Genomic DNA, 16,721 nt, shown 5'->3' with positions numbered 1-16,721 from the left:
ATACTTAATATTTTTTATGAATGTTTAGGGAGAAGTCTGTCTCATAAGATTTGGTTATGTTAGGTTAGTTTTTAGTTTATATAGCTGAATAGTAGTAGTAGATTAAGTAAAGTTGAACTTCAAGTCATCATCAACTAAACCATTCTTTTCCTAGTAAAATTATACTGATTCAAAAGGAAGAAAATATTAAAAAATATTAAGAATGGTAAGATTATTTAGCTAATTAAACTAATAATTTAAGAACTCTTCAGTTTTACATTATATGCTAGTTGGAAAGAGGGTAATCATGGGGAAAAAGGGAAGGGAAAGACAAAAGGTAAGAAAGGAGGAACACTGTAGAGAATACTCTATTCTCTACTCCTACTAGAGAGGAAGGAGACCAAGACAGTGAGAATGGGAAGGGATCAGGACAGAGGGACCCCAGAGAGAGAAGGGCCTTTACACACGTTTTCCCTTCTGCCCATGATGCTCTTCTGTCAACTATCCTTCTCATCCTTGAAGGCTTGGCTCAACCACCACCTCCTAGAAGACATCTTCCTTCATTATTTTCTTTCTCAATCAGTAGCTTGTTCACTTTTTAAAACTTAACACAATTTGTAAAAAGTTCCTGGATTAATATCTGTCTCTTATAATTTTGATTTCTTTGAGGGCAGGACTGTCTTTCTGGTTTTCTTTTGTAGCCCTGCTCCTCACACAGTGTAGGGATTTCATAATTATTTGCTGACTTGACTTTACTTCAGGAGAGGGAACTTATATAGGCAAAAAGTAGAGTGGTGAGAGGACTGAAGATATCATCAAGGTAATAAAAACAGATGTGAGGGAGTTATAGTGAAAGGAATGTGAAGACGAAGTCAAAGAGAAAAATATTTGAAATTAATATTTCTTAGGAAGAGTAGTTTCATGTGATAAGGTACCAGATGTGTTCCCTGAAGGGATGTGGCTAAAGAGAGCAGTAGAGTTAAAGCTAACTGAAGATTTCAAGGAACTGAAAGCCAGGGAATTGCACACATCTCTTATAAAGATACTATAGGACTTGAGATTGGAAACCAGGCCCTAAAGTTTTAGTTTCAGTGAATGATGAAGCATAAACAGGGTATTACCCAATGATATCAACAGGTAGGGGTATGGGGGGTTATATCTAGATGACATAGACTTTTAAGGTTTTTGTATGAATGTGGAGTAGTATTGGTCTAGAAGCCACATTTGTAGCTACCAAGTCATCATCTAATGCTGGAAGGAGGGGAGGAAACAGCACTATCTATGTCTTTCCTATTTTTCCCAGAAAAGCAAAATCTTTTCCCAGAGTACCAGCAGACTTCTGTTTAACTCTCATTGCAGCTATTTCATAGGGCTGCTCCTTGGTTGTAAGGGAAATTTGTAAAGTAAGTGCTATCCCAAATACGTTCCAAAATTCAGGAACCAAATCAGTTTGGGTAGTGAGGGATTACTTTCATTTAGCTATTTAAATCTTATGTCGGAGGCAAAAAAAAGGTTAAATGGTTGGAAATCAGTGTGGTTTAGCAAGCCACCAGTGTCTGCCTTGGAGGAGCAGCTATTTGGGCTAGATAGATGCTTCTGTGAAAGGTTGATGCAACAGTGCTTTCTGAATTGAACAGTGTAGGGTTGTTAGTGACCTTGACAAGGAGGAGGGGTGAGTGCAGAAACCAAATTATCATGGATTGAAGCATGAATGGGGTGATGAGGAGACAGACAATTTTTTTGAAAAGTTTGGCTTTGAACAAGAGCAGAGAAATGGGGTTACCTGCAAGCAGGTGTGAAAGCCAAAAGACGGTTTGTTTGTTTTAGGATGAGACACTAGAATGTTTGTATTCATTTTTGAATAATCTAATATTAACATCCTTCTCTAACCATTCTCCAGCCTAAAACTTAAGGCCTATAATTTCAGACTTTGCCTTATAAATATTCTCAATCTTTTTGGTTCTTTATTGTTCCATCACTTCTATCTTGTGAAATACCAGCCTTGAATTATTCCAACTATTGATTTGCCTCCTTCTACATACAGAGTACCAAGCAATGCTAGAGAAAATCACACACCACCTTGGAATGATGCTCAGATTTGTATTCTCCAACCTTCAACTTGCTCTTACTGCAATTACTGTCTATGCTTCCATCATCCACATTCTTTTCCATTATTTTCAGTGCTTTTTCAAATTAAGCCACTCCTTTCACCACATTTCTCCTTCACTTGCAGCAAAGGACCTTACCTCCTGCTTCACAGAGGAAATGGAATTAATCAGGCAAGAACTTCTTAACTTTCTACAATCTTCCTCTATCTGTTCACAGCTACTCAGTCTTTAGGTCTCAATTCCAACATCATATCTTCTGGGACTGCTTCTTTCGCTCTTCTGTCCCATTTAGATTAGAGTGTACCATTTTTGACCTTTTATGTTGCTTATTGAATATAGGAGTTGCCTGTTTTCCTGCTAGCCTTACAAGGAAGACCAGGACAGGGACTGTTACTTATTTAGCATCCTATCTTTGATTCCTCCGCACTGCCTAGGTGAATAAATATATTGTATATTTGGGTATGTTTCTCTGTGTTATCAGAAAATCTAGATGATTGACTTAATTTATTTGTACTTTGTCCCTGATGCCTATACAGAGTGCCCAGCTGTCAATAAATGTTGAGTAAATGCTTATATGATTGAGTGAACTGTTGACTTAAGATTATTCTGGTTTTATTTATATTTGGGTTCTTAGTAACTGTTTTGTCTTTTTGTGAACTCCTCTGTGAATCTTAAAAATTAGGAAATTCCTTACTTAATAAAATTTTTAACCATTACACATTGGTTTAAACTTATATTTTACAATATCTGATTTCTTTTGATTTCCTTTGTTTCTTTTTGTTTTTTCATTACTACTGTTCTTTTTATATTGACCTGTTCATTTGTAAAATCAACATAGTATCCACAAGGTATGTATGGTTTACCAATTATTTTATTAAAGTTTTTTTATCATTGGATAAAATCTTCTATAAATAGAGAACATCATATAACACTGCATTTTGCTAATGTCATTAAGTATAAGTGAAATAGAGAAAAATATAAATATGTATTTTATATGTATTAAAGAAAAGTATTTCTGAATGCATACTCTTGATGGTTCTGCATAATATAGTTTTATAGTTCTCAATGCATAGGTTGTTTGTCATTTCTTTTCTGAGAAAAGATCCATAGTTTTAATATAATAGATGTTACTGTTTTTGATATTATTTTAAAATTTCCTTTGCTTTTTTTATCTACTATTTTTAGATATAGCTTTTAAAATCTTTTTTTTTTGTTTTCCTTTTTCTTTTTGGATATTTGTACTTTTTAATGATGTATGTAGTTTACAAGTCTGTAACAGGCTGCTTTTGTAAAGCAGAGGATTTTATTAATGATGCCATAATTAGAGTTTGGCTGAGTCGTTTTTCTGTGTACTGTAACTCTAGATTATTTAATTGTAGTCTTGTCAAGCTGTCTTGAACATTTGTTTGTATAGGGATTTTGGTTCCATTCATGGCCGAGTAGTTTAACTCAGACTAACCCTCCTGCCAGTAGCAATGAAAAAGTGAACAAAATATTTACAAAAGCAATTTTAGAACTCTAGCAGAAATAGGAGGGAATATAATCCTCAAAAGAAAGGAAGCCCTCTCTAGGTAAGCGTCACATTTACTTGGCTTTTCAGAGAATACTTTCCAACTCACCTGTAACTCCAAAATCTGCATACATATTTCTTTCAAAATTGTTGTCATCAAATTAACCAGCTTTTAAATTATTCATGCACACGATATTCCAAGGAACATAGCCAAAAGCAGGAGGTGAGATGATAGTCTCCTGAGCAGAGACTTCAGAAGCTTTCCAGTGCAAGGGAAAAAGAGATTGGAGGCCGTGTCCCTCAGTGAAGGGCTTGGTAAATGACTCAGGCTTTCCCCTGAAATCCCAAGGATCGTGCCCTAGTAGTAAGGACAAAACTAAAAGAAAGCCCTTAAGAAGTCTAAAGCCAGCTTATTACAGAATGAATGATATTAGCTTGTATTCTGTCTGCCTGCCAAAAGAAAATATCTTTTTTTGTAGAAGACTAGGGAGGGAGAGTAACATCTTTTAGAGTCTCTTCAAGATTTCACCCACTATATCTGGGATCCAATACAAAATTATGAAGCATGATTAAAACACACACACATGCAGAGAGAGAGAGAGAGAAACAAACCAGTGAAACCACAAAAAGAAACAGACATACAGGTATTCAGATATTGGGCATAGCAGACAAGTTCATTCAACAAATATTAATTGCTAAGTGCCAGGTGCTTGGGATATATTAGATAGTTTGGACTGTACTATTATCTAAATGCTCCCAAATACCTGATGAGATTACTAATAAAGCTTTAGTATTAATCATAATTGTCTCAGAAAAAATCAGTAATTCTTAATTCATCTTTTTCTTCTGCTGAATATATTCAAAACAGTGTGGTATGGGTTTTGAAAAAAGGGTATCTGACAATCCCCAAATAGATTGTATGATTAAGCATTAGAATTAAGGTAAACAGTCCCTCTGAAACAGATGGAATTAGTTGTCTGCTAAAACCATCTCACTAAGAAGTAACTTTTAAACATCTTGTTGTCAAGAATAGGCAAGTTTCCAATTTTCTAGCCAGAAACCAGGGTAGATGGTTATAACTGTCATACAGAAACCATAATCTTTTCAATTACATTGTAATGTTGATTTGGAGTTTAATTTCTGTTGCGGTTTGCTAATGCTGCCGTTATGCAAAAAACCAGAAGTGGATTGGCTTTTATAAAGGGGGTTTCTTTGCTTACAAATTTAGAGTTCTAAGGCCATGAAAGTATCCAATTTATGGCATCAACAAGAGGATACCTTCATTGAAGAATGGGCCGATGGCGTCCAGAACACCTCTGTTAGCTGGGAAGACTTGTGGCTGGCATCTGCTGGTCCTTTTCTCCCAGTTTTGTTGATTTCAGCTTCTGATTCCAGTGGCTGGCTTTCTCTCTAAGTGTCTGGGAGTCCTCTCTTAACTTCTCTGGGGCAAACTCTGGGCTTCATTTCTCAGCTCAGTGTCTTCAAACGTCCTTCTGTCCACCTTTCCAAGCATCTCTAAGCATCTCTGAGCATCAGCAAGCATCTGGGGCATTTTCGTTCCTCTACTTTCTGTGTGAGCTCCCTTTAAAGGACTCCAGTAAATTAATCAAGACCTACCCTGAATGGGTGGGGCCAAATCTCCATGGAAACATTCAGTCAAGAGGTCACACCCTAATCAAAAAGATTAGTATCTCTTACCCACAAGACTGCATTAAAAAATATGGCTTTTCAGGGGGTATAATATATCTGAACTGGCACAATTACATAGTATAATTTGTATTTTAAAAAGTTCATTACAATGTGTTTTGGTCTCCTAGCTGCTAAACAAATACTATACAATGGGTTGGCTTAAATAATGGGAATTAATTGGCTCACGATTTTGAGGCTAGGAGAAGTCCAAAATCGAGTTGTCAGAAGGTGATACCTGCTCTCATAAAACTCTGGCCTTCTGGGACTGGCTGCTGGTGATCTTTGGTCCTCAGCTTTTCTGTCACTTGACGGCATCTTTTCCTTTCTATTCTGGGTTCCATTGAATTCCAGCTTCTGGCTGCTCCTCGTGGTTTCTTTGTCAGTCTAATTTACACTCTGCTTATAAAGGACCCCAGTAATCTGGATTAAGCCCTACCTGATTGATTTGGGCCACACCTTAACTGAAGTAACATTTTGAAGAGATCCTATTTACAGTGGGTCCACACCCACAAGAATGAGTACTAAGATCAAAGGCATGTTCAACCTAAGGTACACAGTTCAAACTACCACACAATGCTTTGCCTTGTCTCCAACTTTTTTTCCATAGAAGGATTTGGGAATTTGAGGCAGTTCTCCTTCTTTTAGACTGCCATAAATAGTTCAACTCTTTATCCCCTCCCAACGAGAATGCTATATAACAACCCCCAAATTTGTCTGCTTGCCTTAAACCTTATTCCTCTTGAATTTATCATCAAAGCTGCTCCCACTGTGACCATGTCATTCTCCCTAATTAAAATCTTTCTCTTGCAGAATAAATACAGAGTCTAGCATGATCCAAACTTCCATCATCTGGCCTTTACCTACTTGGCCTGCCTAATTTCCTGTTTTAAACTGCTTATAGTTTCCTATATCCATCATCATGTTTTATACCTCTAACTCCCTGGAACACCCTTCTCAGTTAGTTATCTGGCTAAACCCTCTCCATTCTTGAAGGCTGGATTGATTGTCATCCCTTCCAGGAAGTTCTTCCTGAACCCTCAGCTTTGCTAAGTGACATGCCACTATACCTTTATTATAGTACTCTCCACATTAATTAGAAGTTATTTTTTACATGTGTTTTCTTTGTTAACCTGTAAGTTCTTAAAAGGAGATCAGCTTATTTGTTTTCCTAGGATATTGCATGACTCAGTGTTCGCTGAATTACCTAAACTGACATGACTCCAGAAGCTTACAATTGAAGCATAGATCTGTAAATACTCCAAACAATTCAGAGAACACAAAAGAGTTGGCTTAGGAATTAAAGGAGAGGAGAGATGTGAATGTATGCCAGGAACTCTTAGGATAAGGAAAACTCCATCAGTTGGGCATGGCATATCCAAACTTGCTAGCATCCATCCCTGGGAAGGAAATAACGTGGATTAGTTTATTACCTTTGTAGTATGAAGTGTATTAGTCAGTCAGTGGAAACTGACTACTGGTACGCAGGGTAACTCTTTTTTGGAGGATGTAGAGAACAAGAATTTTTGTTGCTCTTAGCATTTCCTGATTTTGGTAAACCTATTATTTAGAGAAATCATTAGAGTAGATACTGATATAGTAGAGCTTCCAATTACACTAGTTTGAAGAAAATATTCCTTAAAAGAAATTGTTCTTTGTTATCATTTCATGTTTACTAAACAACATTCAGACCTATCATTTGGGTCCTAAATGTGTTGGTTGGAGGAGTGCTCCTATCAGATGGTCTACTTCTAGTTATCTAAACAGATAAATTTTAAAATTGTAGTTTTCTTACCTAAATCAGTTTCTTTTGATCAGTACCTAGGGCCAAATAACACTGGATACGCTGATAAATAATGTTTCTGGTCTTGTAATGCCTCAAATCCTATAAATCCTGGATATAAATAATGTGCTTACTCCCTCCGCAACACTCCTACCTCACCCTAGCACTTGTGAGGATTGAAGCAGACAGCCTTCTTTGCCATTTATTTTTGTCATATATTTCTGGTTCTAAAGTAAAATACTTCATAGTTATTTTGTTTATTTTGATACAGAAGAATTGTCTTAACCAATATTAGTCAAAAGGCTTCAATGGCTAACAACAAAACATAACTGTAGTTCTTTTTACACCTGTTAGCTTGTGAATATTCTTTACCAACCCTCTTAATTCTGCTCTGAAATCTTACTATTATCTCCCAGTGTATGTCAGAACTTATATGGATGAGAGAATTTTTCTCTTTTTCAGCAAACTTGATGAGTATCCAAAGATCAGTGTTATGTCTTTAAAAATAGTACGCATTGCAACCTTTTGAGACTTTTCGTTTCCAAATGATGTCTATTGCCCTTTGTAGACATCATTGTTTATCATATTGAAAACCCCTTTTCTGTCTCCTCAGTTTTACCGAGCAGAAGTTGAAGCTCTCCATTCTTCAGGTATTACAGCAGTTGTTAAATTCATTGATTATGGAAACTATGAAGAGGTGCTACTAAGCAACATCAGGCCAATTCAAACAGAGGCATGGGTACGTGATCCAAATACTGCACAAAGGCATAAGCTATTTTGAAGAAAGTGTATAGCTCTAAAAGTTTAATCGTAGTCACACAAAGTTTGCAAATGGAAAAATATTTTGAGTTTGCTTCAAACTGGCTACCCCTCAAGTAAGATTTTAATTTAATAGTGACACTGAACTACAGTTAAAATTAATGTATTGAAATTAATTTTCTTGTATAATGCTTTGTTGTATTATGCTTTGGAAATGAGTGCCACTATTTATGTTTGCCAAAAATTTGTATGTTTAAAATGGGTTTTTATGCATATTTTGTTCTTTCCTAATTTGTTACTCAGTTATGTCCAGCAGTTGTCAAATTTAAATCTCTGTTGGATAGATGTATATTGTTTATTTTTTCAATTACATGTAAAATAGAGAAAAGCACTTTATATATTAATTCACACTGCATTTATAACACATATACTTATATATGTATATGTGTAGGTTAATTATAAATATCTGTTTAATAATTATTTGATTAACTTTGTTGCCAAATATTATGTCAAAGCTGTGTGATAATTTTGATGATGTGATTTAGAACTTATTGGCCTCATGGAGTCCATTTTATACAGGATTTAAGTGACTTTATAAAATAGATTTTCATCTACATTTAGGCAAAAACGGGAGTACAAAATAGAATTAATTTCATAAAGTTTTTCTAATTTTTTCCTTTCTCCAGTTTGTGTGTAGCTATTCATAACGTTTTCACCACATACTAATCTATTGCTATTTCCCTAAAATATCAAAATATGCTATAAAATTCTGTCTTCCAGACAGTAGCCTTCATCATTGAAATATACATTGTTTTCTCATAAACTGTTAGTTTTGGTCTTTTTACAGTTTTCTTTCATGTCCTCAGTGCCTTTCTATACCACCACCCCTCCCCACCCTACCCTAAAAACTAATAATAAAATAACAAAAACCTAGTAGCAGTAATCACATTTTGGGCCATGGATCTTTATTTTGCTGTTTTCTCCTAGAAATCTATCATTTTCTACACAATCAATATTTCATATTTTATTATATAATGTTAATAATTCATATTTAATTTAAGAGACCCTTTCCTTCAATCTTATTCTCTATCTATTTTTTAACCCCTAAAAGACTGAAATACCATCAATGAGTAATTTGTCTTTCTTTTCTTGGAGAAACTTGATGTGACCACACTTTAACCATTCTGATTCTCATGTGATGGCTGTTTTCATCTCCCGTCCCCATAAAATACTCAAATTTTAACCTATTTTTTGGTGGTGAAAGTCTGTATTATTTATATGTCTGTATTTCTAGAAATTGAGTCTTGGTTTGCTGTTTATCATGTGCTCCCAATTTTTTTTAGCCATTGTAGTCAAAGATTCAAAATAGAATTGTTATACTATTTGGGTTTTTTTTTTTTAAGAAGATTTAGTAAGAGATTAATTTTATTCTTCTTTCCCTAAAGAAAAATTTAGTTTTCTTCATTTCATCTCTACTTCCTTTTTCTATTCCAGAGTGGCCATAACTGATGAGGACACTTGTCATTCCTCACTGTAACTCTTCCATTCAGAGGTGTTTGGTACTGAAGTGATAATTTTCTTTCTATAATCAGTGACTTTTCTCTTTTCCCCCTTAATAATTTTCATTGCTTTATCCTTGATTTTAGGTCTGTGTAAACTTATCTGGACAATAAATTTATCAGATGTCACATTCATTTAGTGATTCTGTTCTGGACCACAGCAATACTTTCTAACTCTTCCTGTTCAGTTGTAAATACTAATCTATACTTTCTTGTGCTATTTCCTTACTTGTCATGATCTTAAAAAATTTTTTATGAGAATCTTGAAATGTTTTGCAGAAGGAAACAGGATAGAATCACTAAATCTTTTGGATAGTCCGATATTTCTTTTCTCCTACTTATAGATAATTCAGTGATTATTGATTTTATGATTCTGCATAGGTTAGTGTAACAGCTTTTTTGAATCATGCACATCATTACAGTAAGATCAGCCTCTCTTTATCTTCATGAATAATTAATTTGTTTGAGAGAAACATCTCCTTCCTGAAATATGGAGGCCACCAATTTAAGGTATATTTAGCTATCTCCTTTTAAAAAAAATTAATGTCTTCATATATTCATAAAAACCCCTGCAGAAATACGATCTTTGAGGCTGTCAGTAAATTTATTGGAGAGTTAGTATAGATTTCTCTTTGCCTCTGAAAATGTTGGGGTTTATGAGCACTTTTTCTTTTTATAACTGTGTAATTGTAACAGATATAATCTAATCATATTTATGTATCAAACGTACAAATTATCAAAAGCAAAACATTGTGGATCTTCTAATTTCTTAATTCTTGCACCACTTATGTGCATTACTATTTTTAATTATGAAATAATATTGTATCTTTTATTAACATTTATGTTTGTTATTGGGAAAGGATTTTGGAAAACCTCTTGTTTTCCTAAATGTGGCAGTGATCATTTAGTGAAGATTTTTTTAATAGTTTGCAAAAAAAACAACCAACAGAAGCCTGCATATAAACCAAAAGCCTTTATAGAAATCAATATCCTGTATTGTTTCTTTAAGGTGTAAGGATAAATCATTAAATAAAAAACATGAAACATTAAGAGACTCAATGACTAAATTAATAGTCCATTGTATAGAAAATTAAAATAAAAACCAAATTAGTACTTTAAATCTAAGTTTAAATATTTTTCTTGTGAGGTCTAGAAATTATTTGCTGTAAATCTGTCTGTAAGCCAAACAGTTTTTTTCTGTTTCCATCTGGATACACCTTTTTACTTCTAGAACGTACTCAATCAGTGATGATATTTTTGATGGTCAAAATATATGTTCTCATTATGATCAAATACTTTATTTCCTCCAAAATGATTTATTAAACTTTTGGTAAGTCATCCTTGATTTTTTTGTTGTTGTTGTTCTAGCTAGATTTCATTGGTTCTTTTGCCTATCATAAGAGAGTCTATCTTAATTTTAGTGCCTTTATTGTAATGAACTCTAATTATCATTTATCATGTGAGGTCCACAGTTTATCCTTAACATCCAGGATAAATGCTCTAATTAAAAAATTTTTTTTCAAAGAATGGGTTCTTTGAACATTGTAGAGCTTTCCCCCTCTTAGCAAAGTAAATGAAGCGTTTTTGTCTCTTTTATTGTTTGTAAAATTATATAGGGAGAAAACCAACATATTAGTTTATATATTTGAGAAAATATAAGGGGCAAAGAAAACCTGCAACTTGTTTCCCTGCAGGTGCTTTCCAAACTGCTTCTTTTTAACACTGAAACTAATACCAGGGAAACCAGGGAAAAGATACCACAGGCAATTTGGAAGCACTATAAAAAACCCTGCCACTGCTACTCAGATGAACCTTTTGTGTTCTTAGGGTGGTATTGCTTCTAAAAAGCTCCTCTAAATGTGGAAGGACAGTGTCATGTACTGATTTTCCAAGTATATTCATGGCCCAGATTCCATTGATACTTTTGGGTCCCAAGAAATGTTTTACAACATGCTTATTTCCAAACTTTATTTTAAACACTTGTAGTATCTGCTTCTTGGTGTCAGGAAATGATCATTTTCAACTATTGTTCTTACTATAATTGTCTAGATAATGGTCCTAAGACCATAACATACACATCATTTTGGGCAGAAATTCTGGGAAGTCACTGTTATTAGTTTTTAGATGATCATCCTATCTTAAGTATTTTTCTGTAGAACCTGCATTTATTCAGCAAATATTCACTGCACATCTATTAGGTGTCAGGCACTGTTCTCATTGAAGGGTGTGTGTTAGTGAGCAAAACACACAAAAATCCCTGCCCTCTGCACAAAGGTAGGTGAAAGTCAGTTTCTTAAACAAATAGAAATATCTTATTAGGGTCTTTGTTCTTATATCTTGAAGCTTTAAAACAAAAGCAGAAGTCAGAGAAAATGCTCTTGTTACTGAAGTTTTAATTTACATTTTTTTTAGGTCTTTGATTTATTCCACCTTAGTTCGAAAATAAAATTAAGGAGAAGGAAGTATGAATTATTGATGAATTTTATCTACTTAAAGGGTTCTTATCTATTTTATCTACTTGGCAAAATTTGTTTTTAGGATGGTCTTGTTTGTTTTTTTAATTTTTTTTTTCAGTTTTAGCATACTTATTAAAAAAGAACTAACAGTTAACCTAAAGTTTTACTTTTGTAATAACATTGCACAAAATTTATTTTATAATGGTGTCCTGAGAAGCACATTTGAAAGTTACCATTTCAAATCCAAATAACATTCATAAAAAGCCATAAATTATTCTACTCCTAATAAGAATATTAAAAAGAAACACATAATGGAGAAAACCTTACCCTTTTTGATGAAGAGGAAGATTGAGAGTTGTGATATATATTTTAAAGGTTAAAAATGAATCCTAAATATATTAGAACAAGGTCATCCTAGTACTTTTAATGACATAGTGATAAAATACGCTATATCTAGTTTGTAGTTGATAACAAAAAGTCATAACAGATGTTAAAAAGACAATTGTTATAGAAAAAAGATTGAAATTATGTAATGGTGAGATTCTGTCAATTAGTACCCATTAAAAAGTGCAAACAACCTAGTCCAGAAGACTTTTCATTCTTGCTGATAAATACTTAAATAACTTAGTGGATATATATTACCATTCTTAAATTTCTGCAATAAAATCACTTTAATTAAGGTAACTGAAATACTGAAATACTTTTTTCTTCCACCATACGTATTTTCGGAAACTTACTTTTCAAAGATTGCCGTATGGGCAGTGCTTGTTTTCTTTTGCAACATAGACACAGAATAAATCAGAATGAAGCTGTATGGTTAATTTACCCTATTTAAGAACATAATTTTCAAATCATGAGTTATGGAACTTGGGGATTCCATGCAGTACCTTTAAGCTTTCTTTTAATAAACTCTGCTTATAGTAGATATGTTTTATTTGTTTCTTCTTTATCTATTACCCAGCATCTCACAATCCCGACAGGAGGGTTGTGGATTTCAGAAGGATTCTACTGGAGATATGAAAGCTGCTGATATAGAGGAAGAGATGATTCATTTATAAATACATTCCATATGCGTAAATAAGTGAACTTAAATACTATTCATATCTACCCTCTGAAACTCAAACTAAACCTAATGGAAATCTATGAAAATCTTGAGATCTAGTTTTGAGATCTACTACTGAATAGAGACATTTTATTTAGCCATTTAAATTAATAAATTAATACTAAGAGAATAATATGCCATTTTAAGAACATGTGCATAAATATTCTTTGAATTTTGATATCTGATCACTTAATATATTGTAATCTATTCACATGAGCTGTGTATAAAAACATCTTTAAAAGGTTTGTGGGCAATCTAAGTTTTCTCTTATTGACAATAAAAATACAAGATGATGATATTTCATGTTCCTTTTCTAAAACTGAAATAACTCCTAAAGTGAAATAACATGGCAGGGTAAAGCCTAAGACATACTATCTTTCTTTTTAAAGTTATTTTAATGATACTATTCATACTTCTTTCCATACAGTTCATAAAACAATTTAATCCTCAAATTGTTATTAAGTATCAAATTAGCATAACTTTTTGAAAAATCCACAGCATGTTTTTGTGTATATGACTTATACAGAGATATTATGTTAATCTTTTATCTTCTAAGTGTTCCCTTTATTATTGGCAACCTAAATTTGGACTTCTGAATATATGGAGTTGATTTAATTAAGTAAACTCATGTTACTTCACCTTTATATTGAATATTGTAGCATTTTGATTTTTCCTTCAAAGTAATCTTGAGAAGGCATTATGAGTGAGAGCCATAGCTGAAGGGGGCTGGAATTGTCAGGTGAACTTATTTTTTCCTTTGACATTTTTGATTCAGTAGACCCAAAGCTGCTTCTCTTCCAACTGTAAAATTTGTCTTGTCATTCACTTTACTTATAGGAACCTTTGAAGCTGTAGTTTCATACTGCAATGAATTTTACCTTTCCTTTGCAAATATATTCAAAAGATTTGCTAATATAGTCATTGCACAGGAAACAAAGAATTAGTAAAATAAATGAAACTGAGGGGTATTTTTGTTTTGTTTTATTTCTATGTTTCCAAAGATGTCACTCTCATATTGGGTATGTGCCTGGACTAGACACTCATATCAGTATATTGCAAAAATTTTTATAATTCTGAGGTGGTACCTTTCTTGAATTAAAAAAATATACACAATTCTGTTTTAGCTTCTGATGTATTTTCTGAGCCTCATCCATCTGTGTCTAAAAACGGACCAAAAAAATAATGTAGCTCATTGTGCTGTAGGCTTTATTCCCTTTCAGATGGAGCTCCCTCAGTGCATCTTTCCTCATCTGTAGGCAGTGATGGTGAAAGGCTAAATGTGGACATGTGATACATACTTACTGCACACCATAGTGAGTTGTCAGTTTTCTCTTTTTTAATCTTATATGATCATCTATGTTTCCAATTACTACTATTTCTCTATATTCTTACTTTTTTCAACTTTCTTAATAGACATCTGTCTCTGTTTTCATTCTATTTTCTAAACATCATTGAATCCTTTTGGTTTATTTATTTATTTGTTGTTTGTTTGTTTTTATTTATTTATTTATTTATTTATTTATTTATTTTACCTCTGCTGGATGGTTTCTCTTGATGTATATGGACTACCCTTCCTACTGATCCTAATTCTCCTGAACTTCATTTGATTGGTCCCTGAATAGTCCTATGCTATATATTTTAGAATCATGTGCAGTAGTTTTCCCCATCACACCTCAAGGGAAAGAGTGAATTTGATCTATTTCCTCATGAGAAACACTCTGGTGTTATAGAGCTTCCAGTTCCATTAAACTTGGGAACTACTGGCAAGACTTTTACACCTTGGCTTGCAGTGATTTCCTTAGTGGCCTGTCATTGACTAAGAGCTCCATCCAGAAGGGAAAGGAAGTACTGCAACAGTGAGTACATTTTATCTGCTTTAAAAAAAAAAAAAGTTTGTTTAGAGTAAACATAATGAACAGGTTGTAGTTAAGTAGTTTAGACCATTTAAGAATATCAAAAGTATATTGCAAAAAGAAAAAAAAAAATAATAAAATAAAACAAAAAAAAATTTAAAAAAATAGAAAAGCATATTACAAGGTTTTCTAAAGTGTTTTCTGAGAACATTAGTTCTGCTTCATGTTAATAGGGGTTTTTTGGTTAAATAAGTTTGGAAAATCCTGGGCTAACAGAATTAAGTGCACTTTTTGATTAAAGCCAGTAGCAGGATAATATGCATTTTTAAACTACGAGAGAGTGAGTGATACAGTGTATAGTGTTTCACAAACTTATTTGCTCATGGAACTGTTTTTTTTTTATCTTGGACAGAACCTATTATAAAAATTCTACAGGAGGAACTTTGAAAAGTCTTATCTATATCTTTTGTAGTTTACAAATTTCCCATGTGTAAAATGGGATGAAGATTTACATTTAGAATCTTTTGATTTACCCTTAGAATAAATTAAAATTTAGATTTTTCCAAATCTCTTCTTAATAATACAATATGGTATATTTATGTTATAAATAGAGACTGTATAAAAAACAATTTTTTCTCAAATGTATTCCAAAGTTCTTTGTCTTTCTGAGAATAAAGGGCAAAATATATCTCTGAATTTTTATGTCTTTTTTAAGTATGTGCCTTAGTAGTAGTGTTTATTATGTGAAAATAAAATTAAGACTATATTTTGCATGTAATATGCATAACTCACTGGCTTTTTTAATTTATTTTAAGTTAACTTGAATTCTGGACACTTGTATGCATTAACTTTCAGAAATTGCCATTTGTGAGGACTCCCAAAGTAGCTTTCATAATATTGTGTTCCTTTTCTGTAATTCTCATCTAATAACTATATGATGTTTACATGGTCCAGCAGTAAGGTTGTTTAATCTTTTCTTTGTGTTTCCTGCTTGCTATTCTCCAATAACCTAAGGCAAAATCTGAAATCTGTTTTTTTTTGGGGGGGGTGTTAAGCTAGCATTGATGATTAAATCAAAAAAGGGTCAAAGCAAATTAATTCCATTGGATACATGGGCATCCTTAAATTGGGAAGAGAACTCCTAAAAGGCTAGAAATTCTACTTTGTTTAAAAATTTGTATTGATCTTTTACTAATAGGGTAATGTGTTCTCTCTGAAGTCTTTGACTAGTATTGTTTTAATTAGTTAAAAGTTTGTTTTTCAAAGCCTCATAAAAATGAAAACCTCTTTATTATTTAACTGTTCTTGATCTCCTTATTTTTCCTGATACCAGTTGTTAAATGAATTGAGAATCTTGGATCTAATTCCAGAGCTCAGTTAAGAGATTTGGGCGGGGCGGGGAGGGAGAGGGTGTGTGTCTGAGAATATCCCTTTTCTGGGAATTTAAATTTATAAGCTAGGGTAGAAATTACTGTTGGATAATAGCTAGTGGAATTGCAAAGTCACTCTATAAATAATCAGTAGATGTAAGTACCATCTCTTTTAAGCTTGGTGGGATAAGAATTTTTAATTAACACACAGACAGGCTTGGTAACTGATACAGGGAAGGAAACCAGTAATTTTTTGTTGAATAATTAATATAGTACTCCTGATGGTCACCTTTATTATTGAGGAATCCTTCCTCAGACATCAAAACCTGAGCATGGCAGTTGAATATGATAGTTTTTCAAAAACTAAACATTCAGTTACTTTTTATACCAAAGCTATTCAGCTGCTTTGGAAGACAGATTGACCTATATCCCCAAGGGATTAAACAATATAAAAGAAGTAGATTTCCTTCCTTCAAGGAATCAGCTAATAAATAATGATACGGCCCCCACCGAACTGGGCTGGTTTGAATCTGGGAACCATTGCTGGGATGGTTCT

General features: G+C 33.2%; 1 protein-coding gene across 6 annotated transcripts in view; it reads left to right on the top strand.

Annotated features, from left to right (window-relative positions):
- Positions 1-16,721, top strand: part of TDRD3 (tudor domain containing 3) — a 291,817-nt gene that overhangs the window by 236,210 nt on the left and 38,886 nt on the right. For 5 of the 6 annotated variants that reach the window (XM_037799609.1, XM_037799608.1, XM_037799611.1 and 2 more), the window contains one exon: positions 7,680-7,805. In XM_037799609.1, the coding sequence (XP_037655537.1) occupies positions 7,680-7,805 (126 nt within the window). Of the gene's footprint in view, positions 1-7,679; positions 7,806-9,319; positions 15,484-16,721 lie in introns of those variants that run through there. The other variant, XM_037799612.1, reaches the window with a different exon arrangement.

The sequence above is a fragment of the Choloepus didactylus genome, chromosome 12 (genome assembly GCF_015220235.1).
Source record: "Choloepus didactylus isolate mChoDid1 chromosome 12, mChoDid1.pri, whole genome shotgun sequence".
NCBI classification, from domain to species: Eukaryota; Metazoa; Chordata; class Mammalia; order Pilosa; family Megalonychidae; genus Choloepus; species Choloepus didactylus.
This window is presented reverse-complemented; position numbering and strand designations above follow the sequence as displayed.